General features: G+C 43.2%; 1 protein-coding gene across 2 annotated transcripts in view; it reads left to right on the forward strand.

Annotated features, from left to right (window-relative positions):
• Positions 1–21,312, forward strand: part of lpp (LIM domain containing preferred translocation partner in lipoma) — a 118,885-nt gene that overhangs the window by 85,453 nt on the left and 12,120 nt on the right. For both annotated transcript variants that reach the window (XM_031875323.1, XM_031875322.1), the window contains one exon: positions 12,277–12,446. In XM_031875323.1, the coding sequence (XP_031731183.1) occupies positions 12,277–12,446 (170 nt within the window). The remainder of the gene's footprint in view (positions 1–12,276; positions 12,447–21,312) is intronic.

Genomic DNA, 21,312 nt, shown 5'->3' on the forward strand with positions numbered 1-21,312 from the left:
ATATCGCCTGCTGTGAGCTTCTCTGTCACAACGACGTGGCATTCATAGGTGAGAGTAGCACAGTATCCTTTTTGATACATTAACCCCCCTGAACCTCAAGCAGTTTTTTTTTGTTTTTGTTTTTTTTACTCCCGGTGGCTTTATTTTTCACTGCATTACAGACGTCCTGCACCTCTATGGAAATGGCACAATCATGGCTAAAAGCAGAAAGAACTCAAACATGTATTTTGTGCAGTATAACACCATTACCATGCCATACATCATAAAAAAGTTAAAATACACAAGTTGAATATTTTTTGACTGTGGAATCTTTATATCCAGCATTTTTCCAAGTGACCACAAGTGTTTCAAATGTAGGAGAAAAAGAAGAATGTTCCACGTGCAATATATATTGAACTATTCACATTTGTACAACTTCTACTTACATCCTCTCTGCCCTCTCCTCGATGCACTGTGTCCTGAAACCTGCAGTCGAAGTTTCACTGAAACTTTTTGTCACTTGACTGTTGGTCTCAGTCAATCACAGCTTCCCAGTTGCGCTGAGGAGCGCATCATTTAAACGGTTCATTTGGGCCAATATTTTAAATGACACGTGTAGAATGAAGTGATTTTGATGAAATATCACATTTTAAAGCTCCAATTTGGTTTTGTTTTCTGATGGAAGCTTTCATCACACATGATGTGTTCAAGGACTGTCAGAAAGATGAAAATCTGACGGAAACGTTACTTTTCACACCTTCTGGCTATGATAAATGGTGTAGTTTTGGCGATTGTTTAAAAAAGACATGCTTTTCGATCCTGCCGGCGGGTTTTTGGGGTTCAGAAGAAGGAGCTCTGAGCACATTAGTGCAGGAAGTATGATCTCATTAGTCACTTTTCACTGTGACATTGTGTGTGTCTAAAAGGAAAAAAACAAACAATCTGGAGAAATGTGTCCTAAACTACTGGTTTCGCTTCAAAGACCCGAAGCCATGCCACATTTAGGAATAAGGTTTCCTAGATTAGCCCCCCCGATGGCCCACAAAGTTAGTTTTGCCTCAAAAGAACAATTGTTTTTTGGGATATGACTCGAGGCCATGGAGTGCGGTGCAGGTGTGTATGATGCAGACAAGGTTAACCTATTCTCTGTGTTTCTTATCTGTTGATTTCCAAGTGTAGACACAGCAGCATATCTAGCAGTCTGGGAAGCAGTCCTCCAGGTAGTCTCAAAACGATATCAGTGCGATCAAAGGATGAGGCTCCTGCTCGGGGTATAATGACAATGAGAGGTAAAGACTTTGGACAGATGAAACATCCTGATTTTGATAAAACTCTATCTTGTTTGATTGTCCAGCGTTTTCTTTATTTTTTATTACACAATTTCTTTCCTATTTTTTTCTTCCTGAAGCACTTCATATTTAATTTTGTTCTTTTAAAAATATATATATATAACTGCCAGGATTAAACCAAATACCAATTTCAATATTATTTTGCAAAAATAGGATTCAAAAGAGACGGCTCCTGTGCATTCATATTTTGTTTCTGTTTTTCCACCCTCTGTAACCTCCGCTGCCAGCGAGTGCCATCCCTCTGCAGCTCTCTCCTCTAGCCTTTAATCCCCTTTGCCCTGGAATTAATTCCCATGCCCATTAGATACCTCACTCAATACATTCAATAGGACTCTGGAGCAGGCTTTATATCAGCACATAATCGCACAGCGCACCACGATAGCATGTGTAGGTGTATTATAGCTGCAGGGACATGTATTTAACTGGAATTAAGGGATATTCGGCTTCACGTTGGTACGCGCTGATGTAAAGACCTTAATTGGGCCACATTAGACATAGGTCAAACGGATCTGCTGGCTTACAGCAAAGTGCAGTCATTTTTTACAGAGGAACGGCCCTCAAAGCCTCGCTGGCCTCATTTTTATGTATTTTTTTGGTGTGTTCCGTGACGCGGTCCTGGCTTGAACTCCTCTGCTATACCATTCACGCGGTTCGACCAACTATAAGACCGAGTGACCGACAAAACAAGGACATGCAAGTTGAGAAATGGGTCATATGTGAGCTGAGGTAGCCAGAACGATTTAGGGATAGCGTGCGCATCCCCGGCTGACAGCGGCTGGCTGTTGCTGGAGTGTGGAGTGGAGGGAGGGGGGGATGGGAGGGGGTCATCGTGTGGTTAAACAAGGCGACAGCTGACTTCACTGAGAGATAGAGAGGGGATGAGGGCCTGAGATTGAGGTGACCACGGGGACTCATTAGGAGAGGGTATCAAGCACAGGCACATGCCGTTCTGCAAGTCCACAGAGCCCCCGTCCTCCCCCGCCGAGTACTGTACATAGAGCCGCCACTGTAACTGTAAAATTGACTGTAGTCCGGCATGTCATGTGCTGTGTATCCATTGCTGTGGGATAATCAGTCCCAGAGCATGAGCCTTTTGTAATTACGAAGAATATAATGGCACACAAGCCTCATCTTTTCTTCATGTTTTTGGTAGGATACAGGGGGGAAAAGGGCTAGCAGTTATTGAAACCCTGCGGCTAGTAATTAACAAGATTAATCAAAGTGGGGCTGCGATCTCTAGCGCGCCACTGGACTGGATGGCCGTCTTCCTATAGCTGCAGAGTTTTTTTTTAGTTTTTTTATCGGCGGTTGCTAACGTCTTTGATGAGCCTCTTATCTGAAACTGCTGCATTGAGTTTCCATTGGTCCAGGGGGGGTTAATTGAATCGAATTAACATTACACTCTGGCTCTGTGATGTCACAAGGAAACTTTTTTTTTAGTCGATTCAACGGAGCTCCGGCGCCTAAGTTACGCAACATCATCATGCTTTTTTTAACTGCAAGTTGCACTGATGAAGACTTTGTTTTTGTGGTGAAACAGGCACATTAAAAAGCAGCCATTCTCTAAATGCGAGCACCAAAAAAAAACCTGAAAATGATTCCCTATATAAAAGAAGGGCTTTTCTTGCGAGAAACTCTGTTCACAAGCCAGAAAATTCCTCCTGTGATGGAAGCGTCTTTGCAAAGCAACTGATTAGTCCTGATTTAGAGTTCCAGATTAGATTTGAGTAATCTGAAAGAGCCTTTTCTCCAAATGTCATCATCCGTCATCTTTAATCCACTTAGGTTGTGCGTAGGTGTACTGTGTTTGTGGAAATCTAATAAGACACAGCTACTCAGCTCACGGTACACATGCCTTGGCGTTTGTGCATCAGAGGAACTTACAATATTTTGTCACCGCTGGATTTCTTGTCAACCAAAAAAAACCAGGACATAATGCTGAATAATTGAAAGGATGAGATGCCTTGCATTATTTACAATTAGTGATGATAATACTTATGCAGTGTAGTACATTCCGCCGCAGAGAATCTGTTTTTATTTCCCCTTTAATACCGAAGTTGAGAATTCCTTCATGCCATTCCCAGACTTTCAGTACTCCACTGTATCGAATTAAAGGAATTTTAATATCCAATCAATATTCATGCCATTTTCAAGTGAGCTTTTTGAGCAGTGGCATAAATGTTTTTGTAATGTTGTCATCAGACAGCAGAGAGAGAGATAGTCGTTGGAAATAAGCGGAGGGATTCATTTGGGCATACTGTACTCCGCGCAGGACGCCGAGCTGTCGGGAAAGCCTCTTCCTCCTGGTTTGAGCCGGCCTTTGTTTTTATGATTAGAGCCGGAGGAGAAGAAAAAAAGGCAGGCTTTGCCATTTCCCCCTCATAATGTCGGCTGGAGGAGCCGTCATAATTTATAAGACACCTCGCATGAAATGTTCATGAGGAATCTTGGAAGAGATACAAATGGCAGCGGAACTCCAGCAACAGTACAGGCCGGAGGAGTCTGGTGTGGATCAGCCAAGGTAATTGGGTCAGAAAAAAAGTTTAGGGTTCACACAGTGCGCTCTGGCGGAGCCGCCCGTGTTTTCTTTATAACCCAACCGAGCATCGCAACTTAATGTATTAATAGACTTCCAGTTTAGACAGCTTTGTGCATTGTCTAAGATGCTCTGGTGGAACTCATTTGCATTTTACTGAGGTCGCCCTCAGCAACCTCTTAGGAGTTTGCTTTTAGATGTGCCTCTACATGTCATAACAAGTGGGATGTGTGTCAGAGTAAAACCTTTCTGCTGGCTTAAAAAGACGCCCCCCCCACCCCCCCACCCCACCCCACTTCCCCACCACGCTCCACCTCCACAGTCTTCGAATGCCTTTGGCCAACCATCTCCCCCAACTACAGCTAATTGTTTCTGTTTAGTGCATGAAGACGTACCTTTAAAGTCATGCTCTTGTAAACAAACACACAATGGGATAATACGTTTAAATTTAGAGACATTTTCATCCATAAAATGCAGCACAAAGTACTTTAAAGTTGTTTTTTAAAAAGGTCTTTCAAGTTGTAAATTCTTAAGATTTTCATGAATTCAAACCCTTGTTTTTTATACAATTAATGGTCTGCATTTTGTCAGCAATAGCCTGTCTATATTTTTGCATTAATTACCTCCCTATATAGTAGTTTTCATCAGAAGTGGCGGAGTCCGCCATTCCCGCCCTGAATTCAAATTGCTTATTATTGTGCAAAACTTTGTCCAAGAGATTAATAGGAATGCAATCCAGCATTACTGTTTTTAGTTTATTGTCACTGATGTCAGCCTCACTGTTCTCCTATACAGCTGTGTCTGAGTTAATGCTCAAGCTAACCCAACACTTCCTGCTGCAGCTGCTTCACATTAAAAGCATTCAACTGGCGAAACAAAGGGATGGCTTTCTCCAAAACACAACAGCACATGTAGCATGAAATCCGATCACGGTGGCTATTTGAATTGACTGACACCTTCATTAAAACAATGTGGCGTTATTCGGCTCTGCAAACAGATGCAACACTTTCTCATGAATTTCTCTGAGTCCACCATGTTGCACGGCCATGTTTCTACAGTAGCCCAGAACGGACAAACCAAACACTGGGGCTAGAAATAGCCTTTTGTGGGGCGTTTTTTACGTCACCTGAAGGCCCTGACACGCTTACAATGTGAGCGGAGGGGTACTCAGTTGGTTGCAATCTGCTACTTCACCACTAGATGGCACTAAATCCTACATACTGTCACGTTTAACAAAAAAAAAAGTACAATAAGGAAAAAATCTATACAATAAGTGCACTTTGTTCACTATATGTACTTTATTGCAACACATTATTAGAAAAAAACAATAGAATAACTATCCTTTACCCCCAATGTGATTAGTCGATTTTTGTTTGAAGGGCCTTTGAGAAGATTTCCTCCAATCACAGCAGCTATTGCCTCTTTGTTGCACTGCGCTGCACTCCGTGTGTGTGTATATATGTTGCAGCTACACTATGAGACAGAGGAGCATAATGCTGCTGGAAGGAGGTCAGCGACCACCCAGGGGCAGGGGGGAGGAGGTCATATGAGGCAGTCTGGTGACATGGCAACTAGTCTAAATCCCATGCATCACTATGCCACCTACAGTGGATTATAATGTACGACTGCAAAAAAACAGATTATACAACACAATGGCCACGGATGATCCATCATAGCTGTGGTTTTTTAACAGCAATGCCATGTGTGTCAGTGTGAAACTGCGGATTTGACTTCCAAGACCCTTTTTTTTTTCTTATGTAAATTGATTGGAAATCTATAAATTTGTCAGAAATTCTACAACAACCTCCATGTCATCTCTTTAAACCGTCTATAATTCCGATCTTTTATGAATGAGATCTTAGAAGCTTTTGCAATGTCATCATCTTGCTTGTCATTGGTCACATGACATTTTCAATGCTTCGTTTTATCTTGCTACTGTTTTGAGCGGCGAGGGCAGTTTTCATAAAACATGAACAGCCTTTTTATATTATTTTTATTCAGCATAGTTTATAGATCCTTGCTGCCATTTCTGTTCCCTCATTATCTCGTCCCGGCACCGCCACTGACCTCGCAACGCTGCTTTCTAGTTTCTGAGCTGATGCATTGTGCCCGCATGGAGCTCCTCTTTCCCCGCGACAGACGCCCCGCTGTCTTTTTTTTTTTTTTTTTTTTTATGGCAGCGGTTCACGTGAGGTGACCACAACCCCCCCACCCCTTTTCTCCCTCCCTCCCCCCGCCAGGCCCGGGCGCTTGCTATCCTGCCTCGTTGAGACAGCTTCACTGAGGCTTGCAAGATCAGCTGCCGTGCGAGCCCAGCTGAGGCTCCGGGGCGCTCACGTTGCTAGATTTCATTTGTGAGTGAGCGTTTGACCTCAGGAGCGAGTAGACACGCGGCACGCTCAACGCACGCCAACGCAGGCGGGCGCGGGTGCGCACGGATAAACAGCGCGCACAAACACGCGGGCGTCTTTGAACTTGCCCACATATTGTGCTGCACTGCACTCTCACCTATCTCCCCCCCTCTCTCTCTCTCTCTCTCTCTTTCTCTCTCTCTCTCTCTCTCTCTCTCTCACCCCATGCACCAGCCCCCTCTTCTGGCTTCCCGTTACCACTCCACTCGCTCCTGCCAACCTGCTTCTAAAACATGTAACCTACACTCTGTCCGTCCCCCCCCCCACCCTCGCTCCGCCGCGGGCCCTGACAGGCCGAGCCGTAATGTTTAGTGGCACAGGCTGGCCTATCCTCCGTCCTCCACCGTCGCCGCAGCAGCTCTGCAGATTGCTGTTTGCTGACATTGGGAATGAGATTAAAGGCAAGGGGGATTGAAATACAGTGATGACAGCTATTTCTCTTGTCATACGAAAGGCGACTGAAGGCCACAGCATTGTCGGGGCTGCGCGGAGGGCAGTAGATAAACCTAGAGGGGGGGGGATGAAGCGGCACACAAACCGTGGCGGGTTTGTCTCCTATAATGTGTTTGACTGAATTACTTCCTGCTGTTAACCACCCGCACACTTATTGTTTACGTCTTTAATGAAGTGTGAAGGAGTCATCATAACTTTGTACTTTTGTTCGGCCCATCTTTTTAAAGGCGTCACAATAAATAAATGCAGCATCAGTGAGAGGAAAAGCTTAATAATAAGCAAGATAATTAGCTTTGATCCATTCCTTTTAGCATTGTTGATATTGAAACAACACATGCAGTAGTTGATTGTGTCTTTTGTGTTTTTTTACTATCAGATATTCAAATCCAAGAGCAAAAGTCCCAAAATGGATTTTGTGGTTCTTTTATTAGTTTTGGATAAGAAAGCTACAGTTTGCCAGCTTTGCCTTTGGGGTTTGCAAGGGTTGCACCAGCAGAATTGTATTCTTTAGTAACATAGTGCGAAAAAGTTTGGTCTCCCACAAAAAAACAAAAAAGTTCCTTGCGATCCTCCTTTACATGCACGATCTTTGATTTCTGACGATGTAAGATCAAATTGAGCTGCAAGTGTGCTCCCTCTCTGCCTTTCATGCCGCTTCAATATCCCGGCGTGAAAAAACAAAGAAGGCAAAGACTGAGGGAAAATCTGAAGCGTTCTGCCACTCAACATCCCCCCGTTCCCAAACAACAGCGTCTCACTGCCACTACAAATACATTAGAAATCAATTATTTATGGAACAGAGTCAGGGCCTCTTTAATCTTTTCCTTTTATCCAATTAAATTGTCTAACCATTCTAAGCCTCCGCAGCTCACAGGGAATGTGCTTCTTTCTAAAAAAAAAGAGAGAAAAGAAGAAAAAGATTTTCTCTTCAGTCCTTTTGACTTTCGATGTAACGGAGAAGAGACACTTCTGAGGGTTGAGGAATGAAAAGGAAAGAAAGTGAGTAAAGTGTAAATGAACCCCCGCCCGCCCCGTCACCATTGCATTGGTTCTACAGGAACTATTTGAAGTTTCGATATTAAGACGCCGGTTCCATTCCCCCCTCGCGAGGGGACGCTGGGGAGCGTTGAGGCCTTTCATGATTCCTTTATGCCCAGCTGAAATAGTTCGAAAGTATTTGCGATCATCTCCATGGGGGGGTGAACGCGACGCCGCTTCAATTGCCGTCCTGTATTATTCAAGAAGCCAATTGAAGTAGCGTCGCGAAAATTGAAAATGCTCACTTCCGACGCAGCCGCATGAAATGATTGATATCTCATTGTAAAACACCGCTGTCTGTTATCCTACAGAGGGACTGTCAGAGGAAACAAAAGAGAAGCTTTACATTCTTACACTTTGTGGATTCGTGTTGTCGCCCCACAATGAGAGACGATATAGACGAGGAAGAACGGAGCCCAATGTGTCGATGAATCAAAGACCTCGATTCTTTCAGTTCAAGTGCGATAACTTTAGTCTTAAGACGTTTGAAAATGTTTCAACAAAATGCAATTAATTGACAACAAAACCAATTGTAGACCATTTGGATAGTTGATTAACCATTCAAGTGACTCATGAAGTGAAAATGCCAAACATTCTCAAGTTTTCTACCAGTGTAGAAATATACAATATTTGTGTTTTGGACCTACGGTCAGTCTGACATCACCTTGGGCTCGTGGATCATTTTAATAAGAGTTTTCCACAACTTTTTGATATGTGTAAGCATGTGAATGGCTGTTTTTGTGGTTGTTCCTTGGTTCTCTGAGAGCCGGTCCAACCAAACAAGCACATAGGCGGACATTTTTCACCCTTTTCCTTTCCATAAAAAAATGAGCACTTTCATCAATAAGAAATATGATGATTAGCCTCAGCCCTAGTTTATGTTACTATTTTGCAATCTATCGCTTTTTTGTCATTCCACGCAGTGCCACACAGTTTGAACTTTGGCCAATCACAGCATTACTTACTGTCATTTACTTTATGTCCTCCGTATCCCCATCGGAGCTCATCATCTACTCGGGGAAAAAAAGCGCTTGGCATGATGGGACACAGCGGCGGGGCCCTGGGATTAATCTAATTATCCATTTCCTGTCAAACAGTATAGAGCTGAAGGGATTTGTCGATCAATCGTTTAATCGATTGACAGAAAATTAATCTGCAAAGATTTTGGCAGAAGCAGGTCAAAAAGACTCGGCTGGTTCCAGCTTCTCTACTGTGAGATTGTTGCTGGTTTCCTGTACCTGTGTCTTAAACTGGATATCTTACATTATTATTTTGGCTTGAGGGTCAGATAATATGAAATTCTGATGGACATTTTGTAGTCTGAACGATTGATCAAGTCATCAAAGAAACGCTCCGGATGAATCGCAGCGTTGTGTCTGACGTGACATGCCATCCGGTTTTATTTACGTCTTCTCGGCGCCTTCAGACTCCGTCGGCCTTTAGAGCAATATTGAGGAGTAAGAACAGCGTAGAGTAACGTTGGAGGCCGACTGTAAACCGCCTCTCTGTTCCGTGTGAACTCACGTGTGTCTGTGCATACGCTATACATGCATCTGTGTTTGTATATACTCGTCTACATGTGTGGCATGTCTGGTGCAAAGAGGTTTTTTTTTTTTCTCCCATTGTGTGTGTGTGTGTGTGTGTGTGTGGTAGAAGCGTGCGTGCTGTACACACAGCCGCGCACAAATAGCTCCTGAGGGCCCTCGCGATCACAGACTGCCAAAAGGAAAAGGATTTCCGAGAGGTTTCCTTCCTCGCTATTTAAAGTGGGGGCCCCCCTGTGGGACATGTTTGGCATTCTCATCCACTCACTGAAGATGGCCTGTGATCTGAAGCCACTAACAGGCTCGGCGTGCTCCCTCTCTGTCTCCCGCTCTCCCTCTCTCCCTTTCCCTTTCCCTCTGGCTCTCTGAAGTGATTACCCTGCTTGTGATTCCGCTGACACCCACATGTCCCCCCCGAGACGTGCCTTCACTAGTTTGTTTAATCTGCCTCCCTGTACAGTAGGTAACGCAGCCGTAATTGAGGTGTGGATAGAGCCGTGGGAGCAGATGAAAACCAATAGCAGGATTTTTTTCTGTAAGTCGCAGATGACAGCAGTTGCCGAATGAATGTACAAAAAAAAATGCTGCTGTGATAAGAATTCAGAATGTTAACAGCTAAACGTCTTCAACGGCAATCCGTCAGCCCTTTTGTTTCCCTAATGTGTCCCCAGTCAATAAGCGGCACAAATGCCGCCGTTTCAACGAGGATTTCTTCCCGAAATTTTGCTGGAAAAGTTGCAACTGCCATTAGCAACTTCTCTCCGCCGAGGCAAGAAAAAAGATAATGAGTTATCTGAGATTATGAACACCATTAGCGGGCCTCGCAGTCAAGCAGATATTTGATCTCAACAACACACCACTTCCAAAAGTTGCTCTGATACCTGAGACAGATTTCCGCGTTTGAATTTCTCGATATGAAAAACAGCGAGTTGGAACTGTGTAAAATGCGAGCATCAGATACTCTATCTCCCCCCCCCCCCGGTTAGTGTCTCGCCTCTGTCTGTGACACGCTTGAACTGCTCCGTTCAGAACATACAGGGTGTCAATCATTGCTCCGAATCAGCCTTTAGATGAAGCCCAAAAAACCGATCCCATACAACTGAACTTGAATTAATTAAATATACTGTATCGTGCTTCCTCTGAGAGATTGCATCTGTTCTCAGATGTGTTAGGATATAAAACATTCTCAGATATCTTTTTAAACCCTGTTATTGTAAGATACCAGTAATTAAATTGACAGTGTTATTAATTGGGTTGAAGATAACTTGCATTGAGTCGAGGACATCTTAAACTCAATTAAAGATATCTCCAACTCAATTAAAGATATCCAAATGCCATGTCCCGCAATATGCAATCAGGCTCTTTCTGGCGCAATAATATCAGTTCACTTGTGCCCCCTTTCTTCTTACAAAGACTTCGTTGTACTTCTAAAGTTTTCTTTTTTATCACTTCAAGGCCTTGATTTTGTTGAAATAGATGTCGCCCATGTCACACTTTGGCGAAGCATTCGGTTTCTTTAATGTGGCATAATTATAGTATTTAATCCTTCCTTATCCAGCGCTTGAAATAGAAATGAAGATTAGGCACTTCTGACATCGTTTAAAGGGATGGCTCCACATTATTTTGGGAGCGAGGTAGTGCGAGTGGATGCACGGGCAGCAGCCCAGCTTATAGATCCTCCTGGTGAGCCGAGCCGGCTATCGGACAGAAATGAACAGGTGTAAATGGAGGCAGGTAGCTACAACGTCTTCAACTAGTTCTAGATCTTAAATACATGATTAATCAGCAGGAAGTTCATCAGCAACTATGTTGATAATCAATTAGGCCCCAACTCTCTTATTAAATGCTCAACATGAACTATTTCCTTCTTCTCAAACGTTAAGATTGGATGTCTCTTCTCATTATTAAATTGAAAATTTGTTTGTTTTTAACCGTTGATCAGAGGAAACGAACCATTTGCGGATGCCAACTAGAGCTTCCAGAACTTGTGATCGGCACCAAATGTTAATCATTTGATTGGAAAAATGAGATTTGCAAACTAGTGGATCATTTTTTGACCTCTGTCGGTTTATGTGATGGCCACCGGTTTTAATCATTTCACTTTGGCGTGACGGATGGCTCTACGACGGATGGAAATACTACAGTACCCATGAGCCTCAGCTATTTGGAGACGAGGCCGGTTGAAGGTGCAAATCAGAGCTGCTGCACATTCAAAGCGTTAGATCTGCACTTGTAACAAAACATAGTTGTTAAATCAATCCAAAATTGACCTTGAATTTTATTTATTTCGGCAGTTACCGGTGTAGATAATAGGATGTTAAGCTCTGTGATTGGATGTTTCTTACCGAGACACGCCTTCGGAGTCATAGTTAACTTCTCTCCTTGTGTTTTTGTTCACACACAGGCTTGTTACAATGTGATCACTGATGATTCAAACAGGAGCGATTGCTCCGACTCTGAGTCACTAACACTGTCTACGGGAGAGGAATGGGACTGTTACTCAAACAAGGGGCACATAAAACAGCTCCTCCTCAAACTCAACTTAATAAATAATCATGGAAATGAGCATTAGTTGTTTGCCCTCTTTGGCTCTCTTCGTATCATGAAACTATTCATGATGTCTCCGGGATAATAGATAAGTGATCTTTGCTATTGAAAGGATTATTTTGACATAATGTTGAGAAACATACAGTAAATCTCCGGCAAAGCCCGTTTCTCTTGACCCGGGACGCTTCCTATCAGGCTGTTTATTATGATCAGAGCATCAGCCAGTGCATGGAAAGAAAGTCACTCTTTACAGTAGCCTATACACGATTGGATATTTTTCTTTGATCTCGATGGTGTTTTCAGTGAGTGGATTGCGACTGTTGGTTCGCCGAAGAAATGTTCTCTGACCTCTGAATTATCTGTGGCTTTACACTGAATCTGTTCTCAGCCTGCCCGCCTCTTCCTCTCCCTCTCCCCAGGGCGCTGTGCCAGCTGCGGAGAGAACGTGGTGGGTGAGGGCACCGGCTGCACCGCCATGGACCAGGTCTTCCATGTCGACTGCTTCGTCTGCATGACCTGCAGCACCAAGCTGCGCGGCAAGCCTTTCTACGCTGTTGAGAAGAAGGCGTACTGTGAGCCTTGCTATATTGTAAGTCACTTTTTTTTTTTTTCTTCTCTGCCCCACCACCTAGCTTTTGGCTCACTCCGGTTACTTATGTGTCCGTGTTTCAAGTGGACACATTATGATATCAGGGGTGGGCACATTGGCAGCCTTGTGCCTGGAATGTTCATAGATATTTTTTCTCCAGGCAACCACATTTCGTTTCATCAAAGCCCGGCGTGCTTCCACCTCTCACCGCACACATCTTCATTTCCTCTTTTTCTGTTTCTTTGGCTTTGTTTTGTTTTCGGTCACCCAGTGAAACTGTCTTTCATCTTCCCCTGAAAGTGCTTTCTTAGAGTTACACAATTGACATATGGTTGAAGTACGTAGACATGAGAAGATGCTGGAAATAATGTAACTCACAAGATAAGTTACATTATTATATGAATGTGTTAGCAGCAGAGGTGGGACCAAGTCTCTGTTTTGCAAGTCACAAGTAAGTCTCAAGTCTTTTCACTCAAGTCCCAAGTCAAGACAGGCAAGTCCCAAATTATGTCCCAAGTCAAGCAGGAAATTACGTTTCACGTCAAGAGCGACAAGTCCCGAGTCACATCCCAAGTCAAGACAGGTAAGTCCAAAGTCAAGTCTCAAGTCCCGACTGATAATGTATCAGTGTGGTGTTTACAGCTTGGTATGCTGCCCATAAGGAACCAATCATTGCAGGTTTAGACAATTGTGGCCTTTTGTTGATGTGGCAGCAGAGCCAAATGTTAACAGCAGCTATGGGATGAATTAATGGCTTCAGAGTTGTCTTGGCGACCCACTACGCACTTTTTCTAGCCCATTTGTTCCCCCTGAACAATGATATCACAGATGCATTCATTGTCTTCTTATAATAGAGGATTTTCAGATGTCTCTTCCTTGGTGAATTAGATGATAATGATATTGTTTTCACACGCACATCGTTGAGTGAGCTGATGCATAACTATCTGGAGTTCCAGCTGATAAGCAGTGAGATATGGTTTGAATGCTACTTACATGGTATTAATTCTCTTTATGGATTACGTAACACAGGAGGTTCTGTCTCCTCTATTATCTCATCTTAACTTTTCTTAATCAGTCTTCTGGTCGTTGACTAGACTGAATAAATGACTGACAGCAAGATATCCCAGAAGGAGTCTTAATTTATCCGGTCTTACAGGACCGTGAGCTATTCTGTTGTCGCTATTTGTTGAGCAACACGCATGAAAGTATTTCCTTGCACAACACTGTCAGGGAAGACGCACCATCCTGCAAAACCGCAAGAAAAAAGTTTTGCAGAAGTTGTTTCCCTCATTCGATTTCTTAAGAATATGGTTGAGTTTTGTCTGGATGTGACACGGTGGAAGTTTCTTATTGTCAGCAAGATCGTGGGTAAGTTTGAAGGTCATTCCTGGAAGCTTAGAAGGGAAGTGGCTGTGCAATGCAAATGGACCGTTTTGTGTCATGGATTTTACTGTAACTTTCACTCTGGTTTTCATTGAGAAATATGCGATGAGGCTGAGCAAATTAAGCCAGTTAAGAAAAAATATGAATAAAAGGATAACCTCCAATTTGTACTCATCAAAGTCTGTTTAAAGGTGTCAAGTAGCGCTACAACATAATGTGAACTAAGTTGTATGAAGACTTAGAGCTGTCGCAGCAAGTGAAATATTGCAATGTAGTATATAATATAAGCCAACTGCAAGGGATATCAAATACACCAGGCGCCAAGCTTCTATTCTTCACTGTCACTGTTTCATTGTCTAATCACCATGGAGGAGGGGCGGGACGACGTCCAACCGTCACATTCAACATGTAGGCTGCAGGACGAATGAACACACACAGACGTGCTTCAGCCTTCCCTTCATCCAGAGCAAGAGCTCTACCATGTGCCGACATTTTTACTTCTGCGTATAATCCGTGTCGTAGCAACCAGACGCAACCGAAGCGCCTCAGATGAAAAAATGTTCTGCGTTTAACAAGAAATGAGTTTAATTAGTTTTATAACTGTCATCTTTATTATTAAAAAAAACAACCATATACGTTTGAATGGCCTAATAACAGAGCGTACTTGTATTGCACTACAATCAGGATAAATAGCATGAATGAGCTAATCATTACCACCGCGACAACCATATAGAGACCTCGGTGTCCCCAGAGGGAGCCGTGTGAATGAATGTCCTCAAGTGAATGAATGTCCTCAAGTTGAGTCAGCGTCGGTTGACTCGGGGGGTGTGGAGATGGAAAGAAGTGGGCCGGCAGCTCAGGGTCGGGCCAAGTTGCATTGTGGGCAATGAAGGCACCAAGTTTTGATGAGGAAGAAGAACACGTGGCTTAAAAACAAAATCATCTCTGGCTCCGCTGCATCCATTTTGACTCTATTTTTCCAACAATGCACTTCTATAACAATGTTGTGTGGTAGGTATTTGCTGTGAGGAGGGATGAAGCATGTTTTCTGACCAGGGCAGCTTCAAAATAACTGAGTTGCTCTTTAGTAAAACCTTGCAATGATGATTATTTGCCCCAAAGAAATGGATTCAAACACACACCGATATTGTTGATTCCTCTGACACATCCACGATGTTTCCCTCCACATGACTTGCAGGAAACGGCTCGATGTGCACTTTACCAGTAAAGTAAAACCAGTGGCAGGCCATCTCTTAAATCATCCCCTTTTCAGAGGCACTCACCGAGATTGTAGTTGTCTCGTCTGGAAGTTCTCCAACTCTTGATACACGCGCTAAAGAGGAGCGGGATAATTTAAGAACTTTATTTATGCATTTCATCAGCATAAATGTTCTTCTGGCACAAGATCAAAAGGATGGGGGAAATCTGAATTTCTTAATGAAAGTAATTTCTTCTTCTTTTATTCCCATCCTCAGGGTCATATGCCTCCGTACGATTAGAGAGTGAACGTGAGAGTTGAGTCTCTGGAGAGAAATGTCATATCCCACAGAGAACGAGGGAAACTTCAAGTTAGCCTCCGAGTCAGTCAGTCTAGGAATCTCTCTCTTTTCTTACAGCAGATTGTCATTCTCTTCTCCACCTGCAACATTATATCAGCAGCATCTTAAACCCCCATTGACCCTGTTTTATATCTTCCAACTGAACTTGGTTTGTTAACTTGGTAGACTGGCCCTTTAAATTCAGATTTCATGTATTGAATCATAAAAATAACTAGGATGCTTGGAATTTGCATTGCTTTTTTGACTAATTCAATGTGTCCACGTTAACGAAAAAAACTGAAAAAGTAAAAACTACATTTAACTAGTTTATTTTAACTACACAATAGATGTTAGTTAAATGGGTGAAACGGTAATGCTGGTCATTATACAGCATATATGTTCATCCCATATAAAACACATGTATCTGTCCCCCTCTGGTTTTACATTGTAGAATGTCTTGCAGGTACAACAGGTGCCAGAGGAAACTCACTGTGTGTGTTGAATCTGTAGAACAGTATGCAAAAATCTATTAATCCCTTTGCCAGGAATTGCCGGAATACATTTGCGCACGCGAAGCTGATTGCCATCAAAAAAAAGTTGCCTGCCATGTATCAGAATCGGCGATCAGTGGCCCTCTTATCTGGGCTCAGACTTTACATATCCTGTGGAACAATACCGCCATTGGTATTTCGCAAGACACACCTCCTCCGCCGGCTGATTTGCCTCGTTCAAACTGTTTGTGGACATATCGTTAATTCCTTTTTAGTAATGTGCAGGAGCTCACCCACATCTGTCATTGTCACCTGTGTACTTCCTGATTTGACAGCCCTGCTATCTCTCTCTGTCAGCAGCCTCAGTCACACCGCAAACAGCAGGGCAGTGATCAGCCTTTGTCTTTGGCAGAGGACGTATCGCTGCTTATTTGAATACACCACCACAAACCCCACGTACGTCCGATTAATGTCTCGTTTTGCATGGAGTGCGCCGTAATCGTGCTAATGTGACATCGGGTCGCCATCGGGAGGTTTTTTTCATTTTTCCATTGTCTGATGTGTTTCAGCCTGAGGTGTCCACACAGCTTCCCCCATTCCTTGTTTGCACACATGAGAGTCAAAGTATGAATCGGCGTGCAAACACCGCCCAGCGAGCCGTCCGTCATTGTTACTGACGGTTTTGACTTTTTGTCTTCTTTTTACATTCTTGAAGAACACACAGTCAGAGCTCGATGAGAGCAGAGATAAGAGATGTAATACATTCAAGAAGAGTGCTCCACTTTAGAGGAAAAGTGCTGCAATTTGACAGGCCAAGAGCGCCGTGTGGTGTGTGATTACGTCCAGGTGGAGTGCTCTGTGGTTGGAATGAGAGAAACATGACTTAAAAATCTTTTCATGGAATTAAAACACATTCTAATGCATTTTATGATCCTTTCGTTCAACGTGTTAACATTCTATATTATCCCAACAACCTCATAAAATAATCGTTCCCGCTGTCGGTGGCGGAGGCCGCCATTCCTGCGCTGGATTCGTACAGGGATTCACAGGAAACAATTCTTCATGTATTCCTTTTTTTTTTCTTTTTTGCTCAAGCTCACTGTTTGGTATTGTGCGGCTGTAGCAGAGCGAACAATCTCAATAATCGCGGTCACAATTAATATTGACTTCTTGATTAAAACAACACAAGTTTGTTTGGCTGTTGCTCTTCTTTTTTTATGCGGTATTAATCTGAACTTAGCTGCTAATGTTGGTAACCGCCGGCGTCGCAAATTCAACCAGGACGTAAACCTTCAGGACGTTTAACTAACGTTTCTACTCATGGGAGCTCGTTTCTTGCTATATTCACTAAACTGAAAGTAGCTACGGCCGTATTCATGGTCTCATTTCTCAAAGCAAATGAAGTCATTGTGTCCCAGCAGTCATTATACCGTCTTAAGAATTCAATCCCAAATGTCACCACATCTATTTGAAATTATACTCTTAGAAATTTCATGTCTCATTTCTCTTTAGCAAGTCTCCATTGAACCAGGAGAGCATATTAGTGAAGAGAGCTGAGAGCAACAAGGACTCTCCCTGCGTCTGATAGCTCAGCTGGTCTTTGAAGAAGTTCACTAGTGGGATTCGGTGTCACCGAGGTTAATTGCTTACACAGGCTGCAAAGCCTACTGTTCTTAGGTCCATTCGATGTCCTCCATACCGGCTTTGTTACCACTTCCTCACAAATTTCTGCAGCATTCCTTCAGCCAGGTTTACGCCCAAGATATTTGACTTTAAAACGTCTGCTGAGCCGCCCTTTGCTTCAGGGTTTTATGCAGGTAAACGGATTCATTCAATCTGCTAAACTGACACCATAGAATGGTTAAAAAGGCTTCCCTGTTTGAGGCAGAGTTACATCCCCACTTTACTGTTTGTACTACCACTTCCCATGAATATAGATCATCCAAAGTGCAGCCGGTTTAAGTGTACCGTAATGAGACTGATGTAAGTAACACAAGGTCGCGTCAGGAGTGGAGCTTCCTATTGAGAGAGCAGTAATAAAAGAGATAGGGATTTGCCCACACAAAAAAACCCCAAAAAAAACGTAATCTATTTCTGCCTCTTTTGACAGAATTTCCGAGACCACCAAGGTCAGAGACGCCAAGTCGCTTGAATGTAATTACGTTCATTATCTGGTGTTGTACTTTGGCTCTGTTATTTAAAATAAATGGGCTTCGGTCTCATTGGCTGCGCTCCCCCGACACATTTTCCTTTCGGGGCCAATGTAAAGTGCAGGCGGCAGCCCCCGACCTGCCAGTCACCAGGAAACGTTCATGATTGACTGATGAGCTTTTAACCCCCCGTGTCTGTTTGTTCTGTCTTGTAGAGTGGCATTGTCACTCTCGCCTGCTCGCTCGATTCCTTTTTTGTGTCTCAACTATCTGGCTGCTTTTCTTTTTCTTTTTTTTTGTGAAATTAATTTTTACTCGCAGACCCACTTTTTGCAGCACAAACTCTTAATGTGGATTTCTATCGTCAGCAAGGACCCTCTTAAAGAAAGCCCCTTTTCTGTGGGACTCAATTTATTGACTTTGGTGCCTTTTTCCAAACAGGCACATTAGACACGTTGAGAAAATATTCCACATTTAGAGGCTTTTGTTAAAAGCATACTTTTTCTTTTTTATTGATTTATTCTCCTGACCACATTAGTCTCATTTTTAAATGTATGATTCTACTTCATAAGTGTTTAAGAGAAGAAAATACAGAAATCTGCACCAGCCCCGGTCATGTTTGATGCACATGTTGATGTAATTTAAAGTTACACAATTTAAAGTTACAATGCTACACTTATCTTATTCCTTACTGTTGATTCACTAAATGCAAAAAGCAAAGAATGAACTGTGGGACTTTTATTTTGGGAGGCTCCAATGTTTGATTCATTTTGGGTGAGTTTTCCAGTGTATACAGATAAACAGACTACACCTCCCCTCAGAGACTTGGCGCCTCCCTCTCATATACAATGGGCTTTGATGGTGGGAGCAGTCCCAGCCAAAAAGAAGTGATTCTCAGAGACCGGAAAACAGCAATTCCACATTGCTTCCAAAGATTTAATTGATTTCCGTCATTTGGGTAAACTTGAACTGTCAGTCTGTGCAGGAAAAAATCCTGGGCACTAATCCAGTATGTTGAGGCAAGATGAAAGGGTTGACGTTGGGCTTTTTGATACCTGCTTTGTTCTCGGTAGTGTTGAACAGATTACTTGGGGGGTTTTCGTCACTATATACGAAGGACTCTGTGCTTTTTAAATGTAAAATGTATATCCTGCAGAGGAACTCTGCACTTGCCAGCAGGTGCTGTATGTGGAACCATTGTGGAGTAGTTCAACTAGTTAAACAAGAAGTAGGGCTTCTGTTCTGATTTATAAAATATGTCAATATATTCATGTTTAATTGGAAAGTAACCATTCAGATGGCTACAGCAGAGTACACCTCTCCACCAACCTGAGTCAGTTGTAACACAGTTCTCACACCTGTCATACTGGGTCAGCACCTGGTCACAAGTTTCACAGTCAACTATAAAACCTATTGCTGTATAACCAGGCAATGAAAATGATGGACAAATAAACAATGAGGCGGCACATTTTGGAAAAGCACAATATGTTCAGCTTTGAAAGCTTCATAAGCTTTTTCAACTTAAATTTTATTTCTAAATACCTAAAAGGTCATGTTACTTCCCTGCTTCATCAATTCATTACAAGCAGACGGCAATCTCCAGTTGTGCCGAGTGACGCCGATGCGGGAGTGTCTTCTTAAGACTTGCATTCTTTCTACTGACCATTTAGAGTCAAATAGACCATAAATCAGGGTATGCTTTAGGGCGGGCTACTGTGATTGACAGGTCACTGCTATCAGTCACTCCTCCGCATTCCAAATATAATAACTTCTGTTCCTCAGTTGAAAAAAAATGGCGACGGCGAAATCAGCCAACTTGAGGCTTATAACGGCGGTCCACAAACCAATGGGTGACTCCTGTAGACGCATTTTGTATCTTGTGGACGTATTTTTCTGGCTGGATTTCTTTTCTTCTATTTTATATCCATTTATTTCCTTTTTAAAAAACTTGTACAGTGTTGTAAATTACCGTTTCGTTACAATCACTTGTGCGTCCCGTCTTTGTGCATACATTTTGTACATAAAAATGTTACAATTCTAATGCTGCTGTGATGTCCACATCAAATAAGCCTAAACTAAACAGGGGAAACATTTAAAGTAATGGATAAACAGAATGATTAGCTTCACCAACTTCACCAAAAGGACCTTACCATTGACATTCAACAAAATGGACCAAAGAAGTCAACTTAGCGCCAGCGCGTAGGCATAATCAACCCTTCTTGTGAACGCGATATCTCAGGAATGCCTGGATGGAACTTCTTTAAATTTGGCACAAATGTCCACTTAGACTCACGGATGAACTGATACAAATGCTCAAAGGTCACTGTGACCATTACAAAACACTTTAAGGCCCATAACTCAAGCATTCACATACTAATTAGGCAAATTTCAAACAAATGTCTAATAGGATAAAACTATGACATTCTGGATAGACATGGATGTAAACATACAACCGCGGAGCTGTAATTCTAGTTTGTGGTGGCACTGAAAATCTCCTTTAAACGTGGGGCCACGTCTGACCCCCCCCCCAACTACAAGTGAGTTCAAACGCGCCGTACTCATTCAATCTAGATCGCAAAGGGAAGTTTCGGAGGGTGGCACAGCACCCGGAGGCGACAGGCATGGTGCCAGCTGTATCGGGGCTGCTGGTAATGGATGTCCTCCACAGCACATCGTAGCGGACTACTCTCCCACCAAACAATGGGATATCCCCAAGAACTCCCCCCGAGGCCGCTGCTGTCATTGAGAGAGGGCTTACACGATACAATACGTCCAATCGCAGCCGGATCTCTCCTCCCACAGCCATGGCCCCACCGATGTAAACAGCACAACGCAGAGAAAACAAAGTTTGCATTGTTGCTACCCTGACGGTAAGGCGGCTCGAATCAGAAATGACTGCACGCCACCCACACACCTGTCACTTCCATGTGATGGATACGCAGGTAGCCAGATCCAGAGGCTCTCAGCCAGCGTGGTGAGTTCAGGGCCTCCCCCCCCTTTACTGCTCGTCGGTGTTTTTAGTTTTTTTTTAAACTCAACGTTTGAGGCACCAATGCGGAGCGGCCTCGGCTTTTCTGCTGACTGCGTCATCAAATATTCATGGCTGTCTGCATTAGCTCGCGGAGTTCTAATTGAGTTCTGTATATTCAGACGTGATTAACTCGGTCTAATTCCTCAAAGGAGGGAGCCAATTAGATAGCACTTGCATGAATAGGGTTTCACATCTTACCACGTCTCCAGACTTGCCAAGACAATTATGTGTGTGTGTGTGTGTGTGTGTGTGTGTGTGTGTGTGTGTGTGTGT

This window comes from Anarrhichthys ocellatus, unplaced genomic scaffold (genome assembly GCF_004355925.1).
Source record: "Anarrhichthys ocellatus isolate YVR2014 unplaced genomic scaffold, GSC_Weel_1.0 scaffold88, whole genome shotgun sequence".
NCBI lineage: Eukaryota > Metazoa > Chordata > Actinopteri > Perciformes > Anarhichadidae > Anarrhichthys > Anarrhichthys ocellatus.